Source organism: Ceratotherium simum, chromosome 17, assembly GCF_057802395.1.
Source record: "Ceratotherium simum simum isolate JZ-2026a chromosome 17, ASM5780239v1, whole genome shotgun sequence".
Lineage (NCBI taxonomy): Eukaryota > Metazoa > Chordata > Mammalia > Perissodactyla > Rhinocerotidae > Ceratotherium > Ceratotherium simum.
The window spans coordinates 31534707-31552085 of record NC_141916.1 but is presented as its reverse complement, the minus strand read 5'-3'; the positions used below and the strand labels follow the sequence as shown (position 1 = coordinate 31552085).

The following is a 17379-nucleotide window of genomic DNA, read 5'->3' as shown; positions in this document are numbered from 1 at the left end:
TAGTTGTATGTCGTAGCTGCACATCCTTCTAGTTGCTGTATGCGGGACTCGGCCTCAGGATGAACGGAGAAGTGGTGCCTCGATGCGCACCCGGGATCCGAACCCGGGCCACCAGCATCGCAGCGCCCGCACTTAACCACCAAGCCACAGGGCCGGCCCTGTCAATTTGTTTAAACCACTGTTTTCCAAGTTTCTGATCCTTGCAGCTGTTGAACACAACTCCAAACTGGTACAAGTAAAAATTCTCCAAGTAGGGAAGGGGACCTACTGCAAATAAGAATTAGTAACGGTGAATAGAATAAATGCTGTAATTCAGCTCATCGAAAACACCTCTCTAATCAGCATTTCCTCCCTCTACAGACCTACAATGTCTAGCAAGATCCTGAAGTCTTTCTGAATCATCATAATGATGTTCAGTTATATAAGTTTAATATTACCATATACTGATTCTTTGAATTTATGTGTTTCAGATAAGATACTGGGATATTTGTTTAATAAAACATTCCTTTTCACATCCATCCCATTTCCTATTGCAGATTGGGTTTCCTGGGAAGCAGACTCTGAGTCAGAAATTAGCATGCAGAATGTTGCTTCTGGGATCAGCATGTGAGGAAGGAAGCAGGATTACTTGAGGGAGCTGAGCTGTGATGTAGTCACAATGAAGTCCTCAGCTGATCCCATGGTGGGTTCTGGGACAGCCCATTGACGAGTCATAGGATGCTGGCTGGCCCTGCTGGGAAGGATCACCCTGGGTAAGGAAGTTTTCTTTGGTGAGCACTCGGCCCTGGAGCTGACAGCTGAAGGCTGTCTTCTTTTTTTTTTTTTTTTTAAAGATTTTATTTATTTTATTTTTTCCCCCCAAAGCCCCAGCAGATAGTTGTGTGTCATAGCTGCACATCCTTCTAGTTGCTGCATGTGGGACTCGGCCTCAGGATGGACGGAGAAGTGGTGCCTCAATGCGCACCCGGGATCCGAACCCGGGCCACCAGCATTGCAGTGCGCGCACTTAACCACCAAGCCACAGGGCCGGCCCTGAAGGCTGTCTTCTGGCAGGACTCCCAGCAGCTGGGGCATAACCTTCATTCCTAATGGAGATCTGGGAGGTGCCTCACGGTGTCTATCTCACTGTACTATAGTATGTCTCATTTTTAAAAATATAAACTCTTGGGCCGGCACGGTGGCCTAGTGGTTAAGTTTGTGCGCTCTGCTTCAGTGGCCCAGGTTTACAGGTTCCGATCCTGGGCGCAGATCTACACTGCTTATCAAGCCATGCTGTGGTAGGTATATCCCACATACAAAATAGAGGAAGATGGGCACAGATGCTAGCTCAGGGCCAATCTTCCTCAAGCAAAAAGAGGAGGATTGGCAACAGGTACTAGAGCAGAGCCAATCTTCCTCACCAAATTAAAAAAATAAACAAACTCTTATTCTATTAGTTACCCAAGCAACTCTTCACTTAAGGGTCAATTCTCCAGACTTACTGATAGTGGTGAACACGCTGGTGAAGCAGAAATAGTCCACAGCATTGAGGGAAAGAAGATGGTAAAGAAACTGCTCTCTTTCTTCTTCACAACGTAGAAAAGCATAACGCTTATAAAGTTTCCTAGGAAAGGATAAGACAAGAACAAAATAATAGTAGAGTATATTTTTCATTATGTCTTCCTTTAAAAATAAGGAAGCTTAGACAAGCTATGGGTAGAAACTTTAATCTGGAAAGAACAGACAATTCACAAAAATGGACATATAAACAGTTAATAATACATTTTAAACCTAGTTAGTAATTAAAGGAAAAAAAAACCCCATGAATCCATTTTGTCTATCAAACTAATAAAGATTTAAAAGTGATGGCCAGTGCTGATAAGGGGTGGGGCAAATGAATAGCTATTCCCATAGACAGTGGGACTGAAAATTTAGGAAAGCAATTTGTTGGTAAAAATTATTTTAAACCAGTCATACCTTTTGACTCATTAATTTTACTTTTAGGACTCAGTCCTAAGAATACAATAAGAAATGTGGGCAAAAATTTACTCAAATGTCTACTAAAATAGTATTTGTAAAAGTAAAAATATATCATGGTACACCTATTAAAAATAAAGTTAGGGGGTCCAGCCCCATGGCCTAGTGGTTAAAGTTCCACGTGCTCTGCTTTGGCAGTCTGGGTTTGCAGGTTCAGATCCCGGGTGCAGACCTACACCACTTGTCAGCCATGTTGTGGCAGCAACCCACATACAAAATAGAGGAAGATTGGCACAGATGTTAGCTCAGGAGTAATCTTCCTTAAGCAAAAAGAAAAAGAGGAAGATTGGCAACAGATGTTAGCTCAGGGCAAATCTTCCTCAGCAGAAAAAAAAAAAAAGTTTAGGAAGAGTTTTAAAAATAACAAAACTACTACTCCTAAAAATAATAAGTAACTTTTTATTAAGTACTTATATTTAAGTGTTTTTCCAAGTATTTTTTAGTTATTAATATATTTAATCCTCATGACCATCCTATGAAGTAGGTCTATTAGCATCCTCCTTTTATAGATGGGAAAAACAGAGATACAGAGTAGTTAAGTATCTTGTCTAAGGCCATTCACATAGTGAATAGTTAAGGCAGTATCTGAACACAGGCATTCAGACTCAGAGCTTACACGCTTATGATATAGCAAATTGTTTATGATAAAATGTTAAGCTAAACAAAGGATACTGAATTGCAAATATAGTATAATCTTAACAAGAAAATGCACAGAAGAAAGTACAGAAGAAAACAATGAAATAGTATTCACTTTTATGTAGTAGGATTTTAAAAGATTATCATTTTCTTCTTTGTACTTGGGCCACAATGGGCATCAATGACTTACAATGGGCCAGGAGGGGTGGGAGGCACAGCCAGTTTTGAGAGAACAAGGTCAGGTTCACAAGCTATATTTCACATTGCATTCTTTATCAAACCTATTCTTTGGACATTAAGACATCCTAAAATGCTCCAGGGGGTAAGTAATCCAACTGTGATGTGTACAAACGCAAAACTATGGAAAGAATTGGGTCACCAAGATGGGATTCCAACACCGTCACGTTTGAGGTCTTTGTTGAATTCTTTGCATACTTTTGCTCTAGACAACCCAAAGTCCTCAGCCTTCACATTAGCTCTAAGGTACATATTATCCGGATGATGCATTTCATCCAGGAAAGCGAAACTATCAAAACAGTTAACAATTAACTAACAATGCACTTGATGGGTTTCCTGGCTCTAAACTATTGAATGTAAGCATTGGCAGGACTCTCAGAAGAAGTCCTTTACTGTGAACTTGTTTTTTTTTTTGCTACTCCAGGTTTTGCTGTGATCTTTACAATATGACAAAAAGTTGACACAAATTCAACGTATCTTTTGGATGTCACTGTCAGTCTGTGGGGACTACTGAGCTTTTTTTCTGATTAGAGTGGAGAAACCTGGCCAATGGCTGTGAAATTTGCGCTCTCCCAGATATAACCAAATATGACATCAAGACAGAGTTTCTGAAGCATATGCCTGTTCGAAAGGAAGCATGCATGTGCACAGGAATCAGCAATCGATGCTGAAGAAGCCAGTTTGGCAGCTCATGCAATTTGCTTTGCAAGCACACAGATGAAAGAAACACAAACGCCTCCAGAGGCAGTCTCTTACTTGGTGAGTGGCTGGTTAGAGAGCAACTGCTTGAGATGCTGGGACAGCAGCTTCTTCTCCAGAGACAGCCTGATCCACGCCCGAGCCCGTCCCACATCAGTCTTGATCTCACTCATGTTTTGAATATGCCTAAAGAACAGCAGCAACAGCAAAGATGTAAATCCCAAGGATAACCTTGAACCGGAAAAGAACTAAAGGGTTACAGCACTTTGCACAGAAAAGTTCTTTTACACTTGGAAGAAGCAACAGGTAATACACAATTGACGTTGATTAACCCTTCAAAGGTTCCATCTGAATCACGAATTTAGTCCCACGTCAGACCACTACAACACAAGCACACAGACCATATCCTAAGATAAAGCATTTAATGCTATTTCCACTTTCAGGTTTTTATTATGTTCTTGTTTCCGCCCCATAGAGACTGTGAACTTGCACTTGGTTATTCCTGACCCTCAGGAAAATAAAAGTAATAAAACAGGCTGAATAGTCAAGTTTTTATTCCAAATAATTGTTCTATAGTTTAACCAAATATTTGGCACAACTTCAATCCACTGAATTATTTCTCAAGCGGCCCAGGACAACATATGGAAAATATGAAATCTTACTTTCTATGGCATTAGGAGACAAGCTGTCTGTGCTGAAAAATTCAAAATTCTTAAAAATTTGCAAGACTTGGAAAATTTTCTGGCCACAAAAAAACCGTGTGGTCAAACCCCAATTGAATGTTACACAGATGTATGTTAGTATTCTGTGTAGAAGTCAATGCTATACCCCGAGGGACTGAATTTATTCTCCTAAATGATTTTCCTCCTAAGGAGGAAGAAGGGTTGGGCAGGAAGGGCAAGCCTAAGGGACGGGGTAATTGTAAAGCCACCACGGTGAGTCACTGAAGTCTTTGTGATTGTGACCCATCATCTCCTTCTTTGATTTTTTTTGTTCTAGAATGACTCATCCTAACTGTAATAAATATTGCAATGAGCCCTTTTCCCTAATGATTCTAAGCATTCAGAATAATGAGTATCCTCCTTGCCAAACACACACATAATCTTTCTCTTTCTTTTTTTCTTCCTCTTTCCCCTTTTCCTTCCCTCCCTCCCAATCCCTGGATCTGAAGATTTAGGCCCTCAATCCTCAATGCTGATATATGATCAAACACTCTTGATAAACAAGACGTAAAGCACTATATCACATCACATAGACAAACCAAAGGGGTGGCTTAAAAACAAGTCAGAATGAGAAGAAGAAAGAAAATTCTGTTGTCATTTTTGTGGGGCTTAGCCAACCTCACCTGATCTCCGAGAATTTTTTTCAGAAATTATGACAGACATTTTATCTTTAAAGTGCTAATACCATTATACATGGTCACAAGTGGAGAAAGCTGGTTCATACTAGTGGTGGTGGCAGTGATGGGGCACTTGACAAGCCAAGCTGGCACGTCCAATATGAGCCTATAGAACAGCACTGGCTGTTCCTCAACCCTACTGACATTTCCCAAATGATGACACAGCTGACTAAAACAAGGGGGAAATGCTCAGGCATTTACCACTGAAAGTTCAACAGTATTTACAAGGTACCCCCGTGAGTGCAGTGTCAGGTTAGAGCTCCCATGACCCAGGAAGACCAAGTTGATTCAAAGTATATTCACTGAAAATGAATTTATATGAGGTTTGATAAGTACATATGTTGTGTAATCTTATCCTAAGTATTCTTCCTATTATAAAACAGTAAAATCTACTGAAATTAGTTTTATGTTGGCCTTAAACAAGTATCTGGAGACATTAGGTAGGTGAAGAATGACAAAATGGAAAATAATTATAATTTAAAAAACAATCTACGTTTAAGGAAAATGGGAAGGATTGGAATACATAAAGTGAAACCTGTTTTATTTAGGTGATAATCAGCATTCCCATCATAAAAGCATTTGTACTAGTTTTTTTGGAAGGAGGCATGGGAGTCTGGAGATGAGGCCACCAGACTCTTCTCAAACCCATCTTGTTCACTGGCACCAGGGCAAGTATTCTGCCTCAAATATTGCCTCCTTAATGTAATTCCTTTGTTCCATACCTTCAAAAGCTCACAGGATATAGCCTGAACTGCTCAGGCTTGCATTCAAGGCCTACTACCCTCAAACTCAAAATATCTTCCTAATACAAAAAATTTCATTCTGGGTAGTTGACTTGCATGGCTTTGCATCCCATTACCCGAAGGACTTACTCTCTTCCAGTTTCCCTATTTGATTCTACTCATGTCTGAAATTCCAGCTTCTTCTAGAAAGCTCTCCTTGACCATGACAGCCTTCAATGGCCTCTCCAATTTATGAAATTCTGCAGTCTAATTTGCATTTATCATGCACTGCCTATTACTTCTATCATTTTCTCTTGGTATACACTTTTCTCAGTTTGACAAAAGCTCCCTGAGGACAAGGAGCCCAATACTTCTTAGCAGTCATGCATCCTTCTTTGTATCCTATAGGGCCTAAACCATGTTAGGAGCTCAAAAAACTCTGCTGTGTTGTAAATCTATATCTAATTTTATGCTTTAAAACAATTTCTACGTGTTGTGTTATTAAACTTGAATCCAAATCTGTTAAAAGTTTTTCTGAGAGGCCGGCCCCGTGGCTTAGCAGTTAAGTGTGCGCGCTCCGCTACTGGCGGCCCAGGTTCGGATCCTGGGCGCGCACAGATGCACTGCTTGTCCGGCCATGCTGAGGCCGCGTCCCACATACAGCAACTAGAAGGATGTGCAGCTATGACATACAACTATCCACTGGGGCTTTGGGGAGAAAAAGGGGAAAAAAGGAGGAGGATTGGCAATAGATATTAGCTCAGGGCTGATCTTCCTCACAAAAAAAAAAAAAAGGTTTTTCTGTGTAGTTATACCATTTGAATCTGTTATTTTTTTATTTTGGGGTGAGGAAGATTGGCCCTGAGCTAACATCCGTTGCTAATCTTCCTCTTTTTGCCTGAGGAAGATTGGCCCTGAGCTAACATCTGTGCCCATCTTCCTCTATTTTATGTGGGATGCTGCCAAAGCATGGCTTGATGAGCAGTGTGTAGGTCTGTGGCTGAGATCTGAACCTGCAAACCCCATGCTGCTGAAGTGGAGTGCGTGAACTTAACCACTAGGCCACCAGGCCAGCCCCTGAATCTGTTTTTTTTTTTTTTTTTTTTTTTTTTGTGAGGAGGTCAGCCCTGTGCTAACATCTGCCAATCCTCCTCTTTTTTTGCTGAGGAAGACTGGCCCTGGGCTAACATCTGTGCCCATCTTCCTCCACTTTATATGGGACGCTGCCACAGCATGGCTTGCCAAGCAGTGCGTCGGTGCGTGCCCGGGATCCGAACCAGCGAACCCCGGGCCGCCGCAGCGGAGCGCGCGCACTTAACCGCTTGCGCCACCAGGCCGGCCCCTGAATCTGTTTTTAATTGGAATAATTTATTATAGGTAATTATAATGGCATTCAGTGTAACATTATACAAGTATTACTTCCAAAATAGATCCTGTTAATTCAGAGAAAAGCGCACATGGTACAGTTTAATTAACTTATTTACCTGATTTGTTTCTAACCTTGGTACAAAGTTTTCTAATTTAGAGAAGTTTTTTTATACTTTGTCTTATCTGATAGTCACAATAACTAGCGAGAGATCATCATTATTTCACTTTAAAGATGAGAAAACTGAGACTAAGTGAGCCACCCAAGTTCACAGAGATAACAAGCATTATTCTAGAGATGCCACCCATTTTCTACCAGTCACTTCTTCATGGCACTCACATTCTTGGAGAAGCTCTCCTTCTGGAGACCCAGAAAACACAGCCCTAGGTACCATCCGGACCTAGACCCCAGGCTCCTAATCCCTCAGCAAGAATTGACTGGATAGGGCTGGCCCCGTGGCTTGGCGGTTAAGTGCGCGCGCTCTGCTGCTGGTGGCCCGGGTTCGGATCCCGGGCGTGCACAGACGCGCCGCTTCTCTGGCCATGCTGGGGCCGCGTCCCACATACAGCAACTGGAAGGATGTGCAACTATGACGTACAACTATCTACTGGGGCTTTGGGGGAAAAAATAAATAAATAAATAAAATTATTAAAAAAAAAAAAAGAATTGACTGGATAAGAGGCCTGTTCTAAGTTGAGCCAATCAGATTTTCTCCCAGAAACTGGGAATTAGTACACTGGAAAACCAAGGTAGTTTTTCTTGGACACTTAAAATAAGAAAAGGTGTTAAAGTCAAGGCTGGGTGAGCGTGTGCACAATAAAGCAGAAAAGGAGGGGAGGGCAAGGGGGAGGCAGAGATGACTTGCTTCTAGTGAGACCAAAAGAGTAACCTGTGACAAGGCTGTTTCCAACCCAGCCACAGTTCTTGTTCTGGGATTCTGGAAGATACCCTCATATATCTCCAATAAGTCCCTCTTTTTTGGCTGAAGCTAGTTTGAATGGGCTCTGTTCCCCAAAACCAAATGATTTCTAAGAGTGGCAGCACCTAAATTTGAATCCACATTTCCTGAGTCCAAAACTGCTGCTTATTTCAATGTATCATGAATGAAACCCTAATAAATATTTAGAGAAATCAAGGAATTAGCCAATTTTAGTTTAAGTTCACATTCTGTACAGTCATAAAAACTCCTCAAAGTCCTTCCCAGGGGTAACAAAATCAATCATGACTACTTAATTTTAGTGCAGAATAAAGTCAGGTGCTTATAAGCACATATGCACACATTATTTATAAAAAGATAAAGTGACTAGCCAATTCACCCTCAAGTAATTTATTCCCATCTTTATATGTAAACAGAATATTTCTAGGATTTACTCAGACATTCTGTTCATTTGTTTACATATCCAGAAAATCTATACTTGAATTATAGTACTCACAATCTCCTAGATCATGCAATGTTCTACTATGCCCCTCATCATTAAATACATTTAATGTATTAATGTCACTAAGAATAAAAGTCTCTTTGAGTAGCTAGATGATATGTGCATGGCTACTCTAGAAAGAAATCAGTAATAATGGTAATACCATGATAATACTCCTCTTTTATATGTAAATAATCTGTACAATTATTAACTGTCCCCAGCCTTTCCCTTTGGAACAAAAAAATCATTCTATAACTAACAGTTTGGCATCTCTAAAGGTCTTGGGGAGTCGTCTGAGTTACCAAGACAAAGGGGACAGCCTTTAGACGTGTCTGTCCTGGACTCCTGCCAGCTGCTAAGCAACCTGGTGCAAGATTCTTGACACCATGAGAACTCAGAGTCCCTAAACTGCCAATGTCTTTGTCTCAGGAGATAAACTCAGGAAGACAGGAGGCACTGGCAGAGGCATGTGCCCAACAGAGAACACAGACTTGGAGGGGTCTGCTCCCTAATCCTTAGAAAATAAGGTTTTTCTTTAATTGTCCAGATTGAAAGAAATCTAAGTTTAAAATACTACTTGGGAGCCAGCCCTGATGGCCTAGCGGTTAAAGTTCAGTGCTCTCACCACTTTGGTGGCCTGGGTTTGGTTCCTGGGCGTGGAACCACACCACTCGTCTGTCAGTAGCCATGCTGTGGTGGCTCATATAGAAGAACCAGAAGGACCTACAACTAGAATACACAAACTATTTTTTTTACTGGGGCTTTGGGGAAAAAAGAAAAAAAGGAAGACTGGCAACAGATGTTAGCTCAGGGCAAATCTTTCTTAGCAAAAAAATTATAAATATTATATATGGAGTGTTTTTCTTTAAGGAAAAACATCCACATCACATCAACTATTTAGGTAGTGATTAGGGACAATGAAGTACCTGCCAAGAACTTGGAAACAGGGAAATCAACCTGTCCACCGAGAGTTACACTCTACAGTAAACATATCATGAATAAGAACAACAGTATCTAAAAAGCCATCTTAAAGAGGCAGAATGAAGTACAGAAAAGGGAGAGACACCCATGGGCAGTGTTTCTGCATGGCTTTCCTGAGATGACATCAGTCCCACGAACATGAGGATCACTCGCTTGGAGCTGGATGATCAAGCTTCCACGTCTCTGCTCTGAGGACAGCAAGCAGCCTTCTGATTTTAATCTGGCTTCCAGGCAGAGTCTACCCATTATCAGTGAAAGAGTATCAAGTCATCTGGTTAGGGAAATGATAAATGACCCAAATCCAGCCCATTATTTTTCCATCTTTCGTAGGTATTTGAAGTAAAAGTCTCTTGGTTAGCAGGAGTCAGCATCTTAAAGTCTGATTACATTTTGGTTTACTAGTGATTTGGTTTCTAAGCTTATGAAGCTGAAGACTAGCACACGGTCTGTGAAGACCTAGAAAGGGTGCTGCTATGCAGGCCATAAGAAACTCGGAAGTCACACACATTAGGATGGCCACTGTCAAAAAAACAGAAAATAACAAGTGTTGGTGAGGATGCGGAGAAACTGGAACCCTTGTGCACTGCTTGCGGGAATGTAAAATAGTACAGCCACTGTGGAAAACAGTATGGTGGTTCCTCAAAAAATTAAACATAGAATTACCATAGGATCAAGCAATTCCACTTCGGGGTATATCCTCAAAAGAACTGAAAGCAGGGACTCAAACAGAAACTTGTACACTCATGTTTATAGCAGTACCATTCACGACAGTCAAAAGGTGGAAACAACCCAAATGTCCATCGATGGATGACTGAATAAACAAAATGTGGTATATGCATACGATGGAATATTATTCAACCTTAAAAACGAAGGAAAATCTGATACGTGCTATAAAACGGATGGACTTCAAGAATATTATGCTGGGGCCGGCCCCGGTGGCTTAGCGGTTAAGTGCGCGCGCTCCGCTGCTGGCGGCCCGGGTTCGGATCCCGGGCGCGCACCGACGCACCGCTTCTCCGGCCATGCTGAGGCAGCGTCCCACATACAGCAACTAGAAGGATGTGCAGCTATGACAGACAACTATCTACTGGGGCTGTGGGGGATAAATAAATAAATAAATAAATCTTTAAAAAATAAATAAATAAAAAATAAAGATGGCAGATTGAACATTAAAAAAAAAAAAAAAAAAAAAAAAAAAGAATATTATGCTAAGTGAAATACACCAGATGCAAAAGGCACAATTCCACTTATATACGGTACCTAGAATAGTCAAATTCATAGACATAGAAAATAGAATCATGGTTACCAGGGGCTGCGGGGGGGGGGGGGGGTAGGGAAAATGGGGAGCTATTATTTAATAGGTATAGAGTTTCAGTTTGGGATCAGAAAAAAATTCTGGAGGTGGATAATGGTGATGGTTGCACAACAATGCGAATGTACTAATGCCACTGACTGCACACATAAAAATGGTTAAAATGGTAAATTTTATGTTATATACATATATATTTTTTTTACCACAATTTTTAAAAAAGGCATAGAAAGATGTTAATGGTAGACTCTAGGTGGTGAGTATAGGGATGTGTTCACTTTTGACTTTTCTATATGTTTAAAATTTTTTCTAATAAAATGTTAGGGAAAAACTCTGGGAAGTCAGCTTGTCTTTTCCACACGATGCCTTTCCGCCTTACTAAATACCTTTTGAAAGCAATCAACCAATCAAGTTTTATTAAAAGCATCTATTATTTGGCCAAAACAACACTTTAGGATACTCAGGGGTCTCTTTCAGATTTTTTTATAAGACAAAGTCTGAAAATTGAAAGCCAAAGTGCCCCTTAAGTGAGAAGTCACAGGACATCAATTTTTCAGTTGAGCATCCTGAACAAATATAGATTATCCAAGATATGCACTCGTACACTACTGCCAACTTGTTTGTGCCTAGTCACAGTTGGCATTTTTTGGCGACATGGCAAAGGCTGAGAACTTGCGTCTAGTTAGAAAGAGACCTGAACTATAGTCAGCAAACCTTAGTTCTAGTTTCATTTCTGCTGTTAATTGGCTTTACAGTCTTAGACTTAACCTGTCTGGGCCTGAGTTTCCACATCTATAAAGAGAAGAAGCTGAGCAATATGACTCCTCAAGTTTCTTCTACACTCTACATCTTACACTGATGAGTAAAAGATACCTCAGCAATCATCACCTTTCTAAATCTTCAAAACTATAACCAATACAATTCCACAGCAGTTTGGCCAGGTGAATCATGTAAGGATATCTGTAAAAATGTTAGATACACACACACACACATGCACACACATTCTCTTGCTCACACTCACAGAGCTTAAAACACAGCAAATCTTTCATTTAACAAATATTAACTGAGTAATTATGTGACAGACTCTGTTAACACTTATTAGCAATTTAACAGTTTCACATGTCAGACAGATGCCCTTCTCTCATGAAGTTTACAAATAGCCTTAGAAAAACAGACAAATGAGAGCTATGCAGAGAATTAAAATAGGGGAATTTGAAAGAGTGACTGGGTTGCTGCTTTAGACCATACAGCCAGGGACGGCTTCTTGGAAGAAGTGACATTCAAACTAAGATGCAAATGATACGAAGTAGCCTGGCCTGTGGAGACTCTATGGGAGTGGGGATCAGAGGGAATCTACCAGGTGAAGGGAACGGGTAGAAAGAGGCCCCAGGGCAGGAAACAAGTTTGGCATGCTGCAGGAAACAAAGAAGCAGTCAGAGGGAGAGTGATGGGAAATAATGCTGCACTTGGACAGGGGTCAGATCAAGTAGGGCCCTGCCAGCCAGGGCAAGTGGTTTGGACTTGACTCCAAGATCACCATCTTACCATTGGGGAGAATGAATTACAGGAGCACAGCACTGAAACATGGGGACCATGATGTAACCCAGGCGAGAAATTTTAGGGGCTTAGACTAGAGAGGTCACAGCTCATTGATCTAACATTCAACAGAACAGGAGACCAGCAGCTGTACCAAGAATTGTACCCCTAGATAATGGTAAGCTATCTGCCCCTGCATATCTATAATAACAATAGCCCTTATACATTTACTTTGTACCAGGCTTGGTTTTAAACCAAACAAAGAATATAAATATATGTTTTATTTTGAAATAATCTGACTTACAAAAATGTTGCAAAAGAAGTACAGAGAGGGCCGGCCCCGTGGCTTAGCGGTTAAGTGCGCACGCTCCACCGCTGGTGGCCCGGGTTCGGATCCCGGGCGAGCACCAACGCACCGCTTCTCCGGCCATGCTGAGGCCACGTCCCACATACAGCAACTAGAAGGATGTGCAGCTATGACATACAACTATCTACTGGGGCTTTGGGGGGAAAAAATAAATAAATAAAATCTTTAAAAAAAAAAAAAGTACAGAGAGTTCCTGCATACACAGTTTCCCCTAATGTCGATGTCTTACATAACCAACCTAAGACTAACATTGGTACAATACTATTAACTGAACTACAGACTGAATTCACCAGGACCTAATCCACAATCCAATATTGCATTTGGTTGTCATATCCTTGGTGTCCCCCAATTCATAATAGTTCCTCAGCCCTTCCTTGTCTTTTATGACCTTGACACTTTTGAAAAGAGTACAGGTCAATTATTTTGTAGAATGCCCCTCAAATTTTATTTTTCTGATGTTTTCTCATGGTTAGATTGAAGTTATGCATTAAGGCAAGAATCTTGCAGAAGTGATGTACTCTTCTCAGTGTGTCATATCAGAGGGTCCATGATGTGATGTCTTATTACTAGTGATGTTAACCTCGATCACTTGGTTAAGATAGTGTCTGCTGGGTTTCTCCACTATAAAGTTACTATTTTTTCTTTGTAATTAACAAATTCTTAGGGAAGGATACTTTGAGACTACGCATATATCCTGGTTTCACCTTAAACTTTCAACCACTAATTTTTCTACTTCATTCTTCTACATTTATTAATTGGAATGCTTCTGTGAAAAAGAGCTCTACCATCACTCCCATTTATTTAGTTATTTATATCAGAATAGACTCATGGATATTTATTTTATTCTATGCATTATGCTCCAATACTACTGTTATTTATTATGTTGCTCAAATTGGCAGCTCTTTCAGGCTGGGTCCTGTGTCTTTATTACATGATCCTATACTTTTCTGAGCACTTCCTTACTTTCTGGCACCAAAGATGCACTAGGCTTATCCTATATTTTCCCTTCCCCAGCCCTGCAATCAATCACTTCTCTAGGGAGCCCTGGTCCCTTCCATTGGAAAATGGTATTTAGAAACCAATATGTGGGCGCTAGGTGTGCTCATTGTTACCAGGGTATTACTACTCCTAGGCCCTCTCAGTGGAAACAGCTTGGAAATATATCAGTGATTGCCAGGGTTAGGAAATTGGTAGAAGGGCTGACTCAAAAGGAGTAGCACAAAGGAATTTGTGGGATGAAGAAACTGTTCTGTGTAGGGAGTCAAGATGGCGGTGTAGGCAGACTCTGAACTCACCTCCTCCCGCGGACACAGCCAATTTACAACTATTCGTGGAAAAATTACCCCTGAGACAGAACTGAAAACTGGATAAGAGGAACTCCTGCAACAAGGGACAACCCTGATTGAGGTAGAAGAGGCAGAGGCTCCCTTCTGGAGAGAAAAAACGCCGCCTTCACAAGCCGCCAGCTTCGCAGCCGCCCGGGAGCAGCCCACAGGTACGCAGCCTCCCTGGAGGCGTGGGGCGCTGAGCCGGGGAGCACCCCCGCTTGTGGGCATTTTGTGGACCCAGCACAATCGAGACCAGTGGCATAATATCTAACTTTGCCTGCTACTAAAACATTGGGGAGTACCCCCAGAAAACCTGGTTCACAAAGAAACTAAAACCGGCTCTTAAAAGGCCCGCACGCAAACTCACCTGTTTCAGAAAGCATCCTAAAATCACCAGAAAGAAAGGTGCATAGTGCTTTGGTGAAAAGAGACTCACCTGATAGGCCCTGAGTGCATCTCGGTGAGAGGTGACACCTCTCCAGGGACTGGGACATTGGCAGCGGCCATTGTTGTGGCCTGGTGTGGGCGAGCTGACAGAGACGCCATTGGAGTTCTCCCTGGGGCCTGCTAGCCCAGGTCTGCCCCATCCACTAGAGCAGCGATTTAATCCAGCTCAACCAGGGCGGGCAGCCTACCCTAGAGACTGGCCCCACCCAGCAACTAGCCCTCAGGCAACTCGTGGGCCTGCATAGATTGGTGACTGGATTCTCTGCAGCCTGGCAACTGAGCCGACTTGAGTGGGGCAGGGCATGCACAAGGAGTGGGTGGAGAGTGTGGGGCTCCCGCCATGGAGAGACTGGGTCGACGTCGGGAGGTCAGGGCGCACACACGGGGCAGGACTGTGTTGACTGTGTGTGTGGACCTGTGGGCGGCAGGGCTTGTCAGCTGCAGAAGACTTGTGCTTCTCAAAGACCCACATAGGGGGTTTGCCCCACCTTCCCAAGTCTGAAACAATTGGGTGCTCCTGTGCCTGAGGCCAGCCCCACCCAGCTGCCATCCTCAGAGAGCTGACAAGAGACCTAAAGGCTGGAGGCTTATAGCAATTGTAAGCCCCTGAGCCTAATAACCTGCCATGCTGGGGGCCTACTCACTTAAAAGAAATACTGCAACACAAATGTGGTATTAGAACTTGCAGCCAACTGTGCTGGGGCTCCCCACACCTGATAAAGAGACTGAAGGGCCCACAACAACTACAAACAGCTGAGCATTACAACTGCTGGCCAGGAGCATAACTCGGCCTACCTGGGCACATACAGGGAGAACAAACAGGCCACAACAGAAGAACACACATAGCCCACATAAGGGTCACCCCTGGAACATTGAGAACTGAGGGAAGCACACTCCAGGACTCCTAAGGCATCACTTGCATAAGGTCACCTATCCAAGAGCAGAAGACGTAGCTGACCTACCTCATAGGTAGACACAAGCACAGGGAAAGAGGCAAAATGAGGAGGCAAAGGAATACATTCCAAGTAAGGGAACAGGACAACTCCAGAAAAGGAACTAAGTGAAACAGAAATGAGCAACCTACCTGACAGAGAGTTCAAACTAAGAGTGTTAAGGATGCTCACTGATGTGGAGAGAAGAACAGATGAACTCAGTGAGGATGTCAACAAAGAAATGGAACATATAAAAAAGAACCAATCAGAAATGAAGAATACGATACTGGAAATGAAAAATTGGCCAGAGGGACTCAAAAGTAGAGTATAGGATACAGAAGAACGAATCTGCGAGCTGGACAAAAGACTAGAAGAAATTACCCAAGCTGAACAGGTAAAAGAGAAAAGAATTAAAAAGAGTGAGGACAGTCTAAGGGACCTCTGGGACAACATCAAGCACACTAAATCCATGTTATAGGTGTCCTGGAAGGAGAAGAAAGAGACAAAGGGGCAGAGAATCTATTTCAAGAAATAATAGATGAAAACTTCCCTAACCTAAGGAAGGAAGCAGACATCCAGGTACAGGAAGCACAGAGAGCCCCAAACAAGATAAACCCAAAGAGGCCCACACCAAGACACATCATAATCAAAATGTCTAGAATTAAAGATAAAGAGAGAATCCTAAAAGCTGCCAGAGAAAGACAAGTTACATACAAAGGAAACCCCATAAGGCTATCAGCTGACTTCTCAGCAGAAAACTTACAGGCTAGAAGAGAGTGGCATGATATATTTAAAGTGCTAAAAGAAAAAAACTTACAGACAAGAATACTCTACTCAGCAAGATTATCATTCAAAATGGAAGGAGAGATCAAAAATTTCCCAGACAAGCAAAAATTAAAGGAGTTTGTCACCAAGAAACCAGTGCTACAAGAAATGTTAAAGGGACTGATTTAAGGGGAAAAGAGAAGACCACAAATAGGAAAAATTATCTATTTCCATGATAAGAGGGAAATGGATACAAATGCACAAAAAAGAGGTTAGATATGATATCAAAAACATAAAATGAGGGAGGAGGGGAGTTAAAGAGTAGAGCTTTCAGACAGAGGTCAAACTAAAGAGACCATCAGTTCTGTATAGAAGGAGAAAGGAACAGAGAAGGACTACTAAAACACTGAGAAAAAAAGTTAAAAAATGGCAGTAAGTACATACTTATCAATAGCTACTTTAAATGTCAATGAACTAAATGCCCCAATTAAAAGGCATAGGGTGGCTGATTGGATAAAACACCAAGACCCATATATATGCTGCATACAAGAGACACACTTCAGACCTAAAGACACTCACAAACTGAAAGTGAAGGGATGGAAAAAGATACTCCACACAAATTGCAATGAAAAGAAAGCTGGGGTAGCAGTACTCATATCAGACAAAATAGACTTTAAAACAAAAACGGTAAAAAGAGACAAAGAAGGGCATTACATAATGATCAAGGGAACAATCCAACAAGAGGATATAATATTTGTAAATATCTACGCACCCAATGTAGGTGCACCTAAATATATAAAGCAATTATTAACAGACATAAAAACAGAAATAGACAGTAACACAATAATAGTAGGGGACTTGAACACTCCACCTACACCAACGGATAGATCATCCAAACAGAAGATCAATAAGGAAACACTGGCCTTAAATGACACACTAGAACAGATGGACCTAGTAGATATATACAGAGCATTCCATCCAAAAACTGAAGAATACACGTTCTTTTCAAATGCACATGGAACATTCTCCAGGATTGATCACATATTAGGCCACAAAACAAGTCTCCATAAATTTAAGAAGATTGAAATAATACCAAGCATCTTTTCTGACCACAACGGTATGAAACTGGAAATCAATTATAGGAAGAAAATCAGAAAGGCCAAAAATAACGTGGAGATTAAACAAAATGTTACTGAACAACGACTGGGTCAACGAAGAAAT

The 17379-nt window shown here is 41.6% G+C and overlaps 1 protein-coding gene across 7 annotated transcripts in view; it reads right to left on the bottom strand.

Moving 5' to 3' along the window:
* Positions 1-17379, bottom strand: part of DENND5B (DENN domain containing 5B) — a 193235-nt gene that overhangs the window by 18832 nt on the left and 157024 nt on the right. For all 7 annotated transcript variants that reach the window (XM_087442601.1, XM_087442600.1, XM_087442596.1 and 4 more), the window contains 2 exons: positions 3646-3774; positions 1482-1603 (listed from right to left, as the gene is read on the bottom strand). In XM_087442601.1, coding sequence (XP_087298727.1) covers positions 1482-1603; positions 3646-3774 — 251 coding nt within the window. The remainder of the gene's footprint in view (positions 1-1481; positions 1604-3645; positions 3775-17379) is intronic.